Source organism: Procambarus clarkii, chromosome 13 (assembly GCF_040958095.1).
Source record: "Procambarus clarkii isolate CNS0578487 chromosome 13, FALCON_Pclarkii_2.0, whole genome shotgun sequence".
Classification (NCBI taxonomy): Eukaryota; Metazoa; Arthropoda; class Malacostraca; order Decapoda; family Cambaridae; genus Procambarus; species Procambarus clarkii.
In genome coordinates, this window is record NC_091162.1 from 11734531 (window position 1) to 11742864 (window position 8334).

The following is an 8334-nucleotide window of genomic DNA, read 5'->3' on the forward strand; positions in this document are numbered from 1 at the left end:
TTGCAGAGTGGTGGTGGTGGTGGGGGGGGGGGGGGTGAGGGTGAGTGTGTGACTGTGACGGGTTGGTCTCTCTTGATCTGTGGCCACCACGACCTGAACATGTTGGGCGTGTACCCCAAGTCACGCCGCAACACTGGGTGAGGCTAGCCCCAGACCTCTGGCCTCTAACCTCTATCAGACAGATATTCACTCTAATTTATATGTCTGGATAGATATATAGCTAGACACCACATCTGGAGCAATTGTGGAGACCCGCAGCCTCGGAGAGGAAAATAAAAAGTATTCAATGAAGTTCTTGCAGATTGTCCCTGAACATTTGTTTAGTATTATCCTCTCCTAATTTTGTTTATATATATATATATATATATATATATATATATATATATATATATATATATATATATATATATATATATATAATATTGCACTAGCTGGGATATCCGGCGGCGCCCGGGTCTCTCTTCCCCTGTCTTCTCCAATCTCTCTCCCCCCCCCCTCGTCCTCCAGGTAAAGGACTGCTGTGCGCGTCACACCTGTACGTTGTTCACATACTAATGGATAACAGTGTATATATATTCTTTTATTCTTTTTTAATGATGATAAATGTTTACTAGTATGTATAGTGTAAGTGGAGGTGAGGGGGCGGGGGTGAGGGGGGTTGGGGCGTGTGTGGGGGGGGGTTAGGGGGTTGGAGAGCGGAGGCCAGCCCTCCCCCCTCCACACACACACACACACATACACCTCCACGTATTGGCATTCAGAGCGGCGTCCTCCCAGATAATACAAGCACAGATACACCTTCCAGGACACGCAGACGGGCGAGCAGCAGCAGCAGCAGACTGGTGGTGTGGGTGTGGCTGAGACAGGATGTAGACAGATGGGTGGTCCTTGCTCTCTGGTCCCCCTACGCTTCCTCCCTCCGTCCCCCACACTCCGCCTGAGACAGCACCAGCCCATACATTCACTCCCAGATACTACACTCACTCCAATGTTTACATTTTACACTCCAATCCATTATAGGATCGACCTTCTTGTGGCGGCGTCCACGCTTTTAAATTTTGCCCCGAGGGGCGAGTTTATTGGGCAGCGGCACTCATCTTGTGAGTGGACACACCGCCATAGTGACAGTATTGGGCAGCGCCACTCATCTTGTGAGTGGACACACCGCCATAGTGACAGTATTGGGCAGCGCCACTCATCTTGTGTGTGGACACACCGCCATAGTGACAGTATTGGGCAGCGCCACTCATCTTGTGAGTGGACACACCGCCATAGTGACAGTATTGGGCAGCGCCACTCATCTTGTGTGTGGACACACCGCCATAGTGACAGTATTGGGCAGCGCCACTCATCCTGTGAGTGGACACACCGCCATAGTGACAGTATTGGGCAGCGCCACTCATCGTGTGAGGGGACACACCGCCATAGCAGCATGTACAACACTCCCCAATAGGAAGAAATCCCGCTGGGTTATTCATCCTGTCACTTGTACCCAGACTCACCTGGGACTTGCACGCTCTCTCTCCTCTCTCACACCTCTCTACATTCTTCTACTAAACATTCGTTATATTTGCTAGTGATTTCCCGATTAATTGAATTCATTTTTTAGGATATGGCGTCTAAACAGGTGTCCCAGGTGGCCGCCCCCCGCCCCCCCAGGGGATACACCGGCTCCATCTCCCATACCTGGTGGTGATGTGCTTGTCTGGTGACACTGCCGTCTCCCCTGACCTGTGGTGGGGCCAGGGGCAACCTCTGTGCCCCGCTAACTACCTAACTACTTGGCCGACCCGTTGTCGTACCATTTAACGCTGCTGGTGTTTGAATTCTATATCGAGTCTGGCCTTAAAGTTGTGGATGGAGGAGGCTTCCACAACTTCGTTCAGTGCGTCCCACTCGTTGAGCTCCTGTACAGGGTATGGGTCCCCTGACAGAGAGAGAGAGAGAGAGAGAGAGAGAGAGAGAGAGGGAGAGGGGAGAGGGGGAGAGAGAGAGAGAGAGAGAGAGAGAGAGAGAGAGAGAGAGAGAGAGAGAGAGAGAGAGAGAGAGAGAGAGAGAGAGAGAGAGAGAGAGAGAGAGAGAGAGAGATGTGTGTGATGGGAAAGAGTAAAGAGCAGATAGAGGCGGGAGACTGGAATAACTGAGAGAGCGACAGTGGCGTCACAGGCCCTACAGACCCGCTGCCATGACCACCAACCACAGCCACAGATTACACCACTAACTACACCTTAGTTAAGTGGGGCTCTGTTGATAGTCCTCATGTAGAAGTGCTACTCTAGTTCTTCACTGTTCCTCTCCTGGCTTTATTATCATTAACTGTTAATGTTGTCACTATGGTAACTGGTGGTGGTGGTGTTGTCACCATGGTAACTGGTGGTGTTGTCACCATGGTAACTGGTGGTGGTGGTGGTGTTGTCACCATGGTAACTGGTGGTGGTGGTGTCACCATGGTAACTGGTGGTGGTGGTGTCACCATGGTAACTGGTGGTGGTGATGGTGGTGTCACCATGGTAACTGGTGGTGGTGTCACCATGGTAACTGGTGGTGGTGGTGGTGGTGTCACTCCTCCAGTAACTTCAGTATGAAACAATAATAAGACTAACAGTGTGAGCGACGGCCGGCTGGCCTAACCTTGAAAAAGACTTGCTTCAAGATCACTACGTCTGGTCCGTCGTCTTGGGGAGGGGCCGGCCGGGGCAACCTGGCTCTCCTTCATTGTAAACCAGCCTTGAAAAGATAAAAAAAAGATACTTGCATCATGGTTTAAAAGGATATTTGTATGTAAAAAAGAATTCGTAATTGTAGATTATTTAGAAACTGATGTAACAAGACTTCAAGGCTGATCTGTGAGATGCATTTACCGCACCTGTGAAGACTTATGCTGCCTTCTGTACCTATATGTGGATGTTGTTGTTGTTGTTAAAGATTCGCTACCTGGAACAAAGTTCCAAGTAGCACGGGCTATGGTGAGCCCGCAGCTATATGTGGAGTTCTTCTTTCCTCTCTCCCATCTACCCCTCTTTCTTATTCTTTTCGCCTCGTCTCCTGTTCTTTATCCTCCCTTCCCGTGTGTTTCCATTCCTCCACTTCCTGCCTTTCTCTAGACTTTTTCTTAGATTTCTTCCTCCTCCTCTGTATTCCAAATTGTTTTCCACTATTTGTTGTTCCTTATATTCACCAGTTCTCCTTCCACCTCTCCGTGGTTTTCCAGTTTCCTGCTTTTCTCCGCTTATTCCTAATCATTCTTTTTTTCCTCCATCTCCCTTCTCCTCTATCACCCTGCTGCTGCCTTTACTCCTCTTCCTCTTTTTTCCTTTGGCTATTACCTTTTTATTCTCATGACCATCTTCCCCCTCTTCTTCTGCTTCCTTCTCCTCCTCTTCTTCCTCCTCCTCCTCCTTTTCCTCCTCCTCCTCTTCTTCCTCTTCTTCTTCCTCCTCTACCTCCTTTTCCTCCCCCTCTTCTTCCTCCTCCTCCCCCTCTTCTTCTGCTTCCTCCTCCTCCTCCTCCTCTTTCTCCTCCTCCTTCTCCTCTTCTTCCTCTTTCTCTTCCTCCTCCACCTCCTTTTCCTCCTCCTTCTCCTCCCCCTCTTCCTCCTTCTCCTCCTCCCTCTCTTCTTCTGCTTCGTCCTCCTCCTCCTGCTCCTGCTCGTGCTGGTGGTCGTGCTACGCCATCGTGGCCGCCAGGGGTAAAGAGGCCATAGTGTGGAGGAGGCGTCATGAGGCAGGTCCCCCGCCACACTGTTGCCAGGGTGACTGTGACCAGGGGCCGGGGCGGCGCTGGTGACGGGGGGGGGGTGGGGGGGGGTGGGGGGAGGGGGGATGAATGGGGCTACGAGGGAAAAGATGGGGGTTAGTGAGGGGCGTGATGAGGCAAGTTTTCTCTGTCAGGTCGTTGACATATACCAGGAAGATGAGGGACTAACTCCTGCGGGACACCGCTTCTTGCCTCTCTCTCCGCCACTCTCTCGTCTCCTCTCTTGTCTGGTTGTCTTCCTTCGTTATAGAGGTTATCTTGAGATGATTTCGGGGCTTTAGTGTCCCCGCGGCCCGGTCCTCGACCAGGCCTCCACCCCCAGGAAGCAGCCCGTGACAGCTGACTAACACCCAGGTACCTATTTTACTGCTAGGTAACAGGGGCATAGGGTGAAAGAAACTCTGCCCATTGTTTCTCGCCGGCGCCTGGGATCGAACCCAGGACCACAGGATCACAAGTCCCGCGTGTTGTCCGCTCGGCCGACCGGCTCCCTAGAGAAGAGTAGTTCTTAATTATTAGTGAGAATATTGTCAAAATGTTTAATAATTTATGTATACCGAGAATATGTATAGTTGTGGGCGTGTATAGTTGTATGTCGATATACCTCGTGTGGTATTGTTGTGTCTGTATACCGTATGTATGTATACCGCATATACATAGTATTTTTTCCTCAATAAGACCTTATATCATCGTTGTTTTATCTGAATTTACCTGAGGACCACTATCTCTATAGTAGCCTCGACGAGGACAGGAAGCCGGCGGGTTGTCAACGGTCCTCCCCCATTTGTCCTGATGATTTTGTCGAGCTGGATTTTGGAATTCATCAGTGTTTAGGTATTTACAACATTTGCTTCAATAAGACCTCACATCATTGCTGTTTGCGTGAATAAGTTCTCATACCGTGGCGTTTGCGTCAATAACACCGAATATTACCTTTACGTAAATATAAGAATCTCTAAATCATTGGAAAAAACAATATAGCTGTAGTGGACATAAAGGAATTCGGTAAGCTTGAGGTGACACTACATAGGTACACTGTAGGGTGCAGCCAGGCGGTGCTTCTCTGCTACAGTGAGAGGGAGGGATGGGGACGATTGTATTATGCATTATGAAGAGAAAGAGGGGGGGGGGGATGGGGACGAGACGCAGCCAAAACTCGTCCGTTTCAGAGATCAACAAGTCTCTCTCCTCTGAGGTTAACATTCCTAACCGGCCGAGTCGAGGTGCTCATCAGTTCGTCATTGTCTCATCAGAATGTTCATCTTCTCCTTGGCAGTGACATCGAACGCAGTCAAGTCTTATCCGAATTAATGATGGAGAAATCCCAATCTCAAGAGGTACTGGAGAATAATTTCAGAACGTCGTGTGAAGTGAGCTTTGTTGACGTTATGTATGATCTTAAGAACACTCCAGTGGAAGTACTGTATAGCCATTATGTGTTTGTCCGTGGCTAAGAGGTCGGTGGCGCCATACCAGGTAGACTTGAGAGTCGCGAGATGGTCCACACAGCCAGAAATCACACACTCAAATGCCATAAAGCACTCGTATAAATACTTATGAATCGTTTAGATCTAAAATCAGTATACATTAACAGCAAGACGTCCCGGAGGATGGACATCTGTCACCTGCGGCAGGTGGCTGCCGATGACGAGGCTTACGGTCCTAAGCACGTCACGTCTAAACTCTACGAGGCGACACTGGGTAGACACTCCCCAGTATTTAAATAATCTGTCATTAAGCCCCTCGTACGAGCCGCTATGAGGTACCCGGAGCGTTACAATGACTTTATCCAGTCCTGTATTCTTGAGAATATCCGCATACACTATCCACCAGTTGCACATACAGGCAGCTCATCACATGCCTCCTGTATGACTAATCATCCTGCATGATGCGCAGATGAATATCTCATCACCACCTCTTCACGCGAGCCATGTGAGGCTTCATATAGACCCGGGTAGCTGCGTGTATACCTAGGTACCTTATTAACCCAAAACAAGATGAGATGATTGAGAGGCTTAGGAAGCGAGGCGCTGGCTAAGTGTTGGAGTAGAGTGGTCGCTTGTCTCACACACTACTACCTCTCACCCAGGTGATGACCTTGGTGATGACCCAGGTGATGACCCAGGTGATGACCTTGGTGATGACCCAGGTGATGACCCAGGTGATGACCTTGGTGATGACCCAGGTGATGACCCAGGTGATGACCCAGATGATGACCCAGGTGGTGACCTAGGTGATGACCCAGGTGATGACCCAGGTGATGACCTTGGAGATGACCCAGGTGGTGACCCAGGTGATGACCCAGATGATGACCCAGGTGATGACCCAGATGATGACCCAGGTGATGACCCAGGTGATGACCCAGGTGATGACCCCAGGTGATGACCCAGGTGGTGACCTAGGTGATGACCCAGGTGATGACCCAGGTCATGACCCAGGTCATGACCCAGATGATGACCCAGGTCATGACCTTGGAGATGACCCAGGTGGTGACCCAGGTGATGACCCAGGTGATGACCCAGGTGATGACCCAGGTCATGACCCAGGTCATGACCCAGTTGATGACCCAGGTGATGACCTTGGAGATGACCCAGGTGGTGACCCAGGTGATGACCCAGATGATGACCCAGGTGATGACCCAGGTCATGACCCAGGTCATGACCCAGATGATGACCCAGGTGATGACCCAGATGATGACCCAGATGATGACCTAGGTGATGACCCAGGTGATGACCCAGGTGATGACCCAGGTGATGACCCAGATGATGACCCAGGTCATGACCCAGGTAATGACCTAGGTGATGACCCAGGTGATGACCCAGGTGATGACCCAGATGATGACCCAGGTCATGACCCAGGTAATGACCCAGGTGATGACCCAGGTGATGACCCAGATGATGACCCAGATGATGACCCAGATGATGACCCAGGTCATGACCCAGGTAATGACCTAGGTGATGACCCAGGTGATGACCCAGGTGATGACCCAGGTGATGACCCAGGTGATGACCCAGGTCATGACCCAGGTAATGACCTAGGTGATGACCCAGATGATGACCCAGGTGATGACCCAGATGATGACCCAGATGATGACCCAGATGATGACCCAGGTCATGACCCAGGTAATGACCTAGGTGATGACCCAGATGATGACCCAGGTGATGACCCAGGTGATGACCCAGATGATGACCCAGGTCATGACCCAGGTCATGACCTAGGTGATGACCCAGGTCATGACCCAGGTAATGACCTAGGTGATGACCCAGGTGATGACCCAGATGATGACCCAGGTGATGACCCAGGTGATGACCCAGATGATGACCCAGATGATGACCCAGGTCATGACCCAGGTGATGACCTAGGTGATGACCGCCCTGCTACACCACCACCCGACACTCAACCATCCACAGCCTCAGCACTGACGCTCTCCCACAGTACAGAGCTGGGAGAAAGTTTAGGAATTCACGAGATCAGAGAAGACTGGTCTAAGGTTGTGGAGACCTGAGGTGTAGGGAGGTGTAGCGGCGTATGTTAGGTCACCTCACACTCCCAGACACACTTATAACCATCTCCAAGTTCATCTTTACGGGCTCACCATAGCCCGTGCTACATGGACACTTCGTCCTGAGTAGCTAAATCTTTAACAACAACATTCATACACAAAGTGGCCATCTGAGGCACTTCAAACATAAGATGACAATGACACAAAAGTCTCTCCCACGCCTCTACCCACAAGACGCACAACTATGACACACCCAAATTGCTGGACTTAACAAGCACAAAAAATGTGTTGCTAATCACTACAACATCAACATATGCAACATGTGGTGAGGAGCGACGAAGAGCGGGAGTAGTGGAGCGTAGTGTGTGGCTCCCCCACCACCCAGAATTACGTCAGTGCTGTGTGTGTGTGTCAGGCTCGGCCGCCTCACTCCAGCAAAAACAGCCCAGGCGGCAACCACAACAACAGCAGTACCACCACAACATAAACACTCCCCCCCCCTTCCTTCTTGTTATTGTTCTTCTCTTCCTCCTCTCTCTTCCCTTCCTCATCCTCCTTCGTTTATATTCCTTCTCTTCCTCTGGCAATGTAGGCTTCTCTTCTTGGTGAATTCTTTCGATAATAATTTTCTTCTCGCCTTTCCTACTAATGCCTGGGCAGTAGCCGTTATTCCTGACCTGGGTACATCATGACACTACCTGCGGATATAATATTTTAGTCCAACAACATTCATTCTACCTTCCTGGCAATCTACCACTTGTCCTGTAAAACTCTCTACGACTTAATGCTGCTTTCCCCTCACACTTTTCATCAGCATGAACACATTCTCAAGAGTAGCGTTTTAAGCTCTATTATTTTCCTGGTTGTTCTTAACGCTCTTCCTTCTTCCCTTCCCACTTGCGTATTCTAGGCCCTTTATGAAGACAATCTCACTCTCTCCAGTCGCGGAGATCATTGCTCCTTCATCCAACACCGAATCTAACTACCAATCCCTGCCCTTGTGTGGCAGTGCACAATAGAAAGTTGTTTTAACATATCCATACATTAAAACATTGATTGTAACCATGATATATATG

The 8334-nt window shown here is 49.9% G+C and overlaps 1 protein-coding gene across 1 annotated transcript; it reads left to right on the forward strand.

Moving 5' to 3' along the window:
• The first annotated feature begins 5992 nt into the window (after positions 1–5992).
• On the forward strand, positions 5993–7261 carry LOC123757067 (circumsporozoite protein-like). The gene has a single exon (XM_045740451.2). It carries the CDS (start codon positions 5993–5995, stop codon positions 7259–7261), a length of 1269 nt encoding a protein of 422 aa, XP_045596407.2.
• Positions 7262–8334: the final 1073 nt, after the last annotated feature.

Excerpts from the sequence above, each read along its gene's own strand:
- LOC123757067 (XM_045740451.2), top strand. The coding sequence starts at position 5,993 with ATGACCCAGGTGATGACCCAGGTGATGACCTTGGAGATGACCCAGGTG.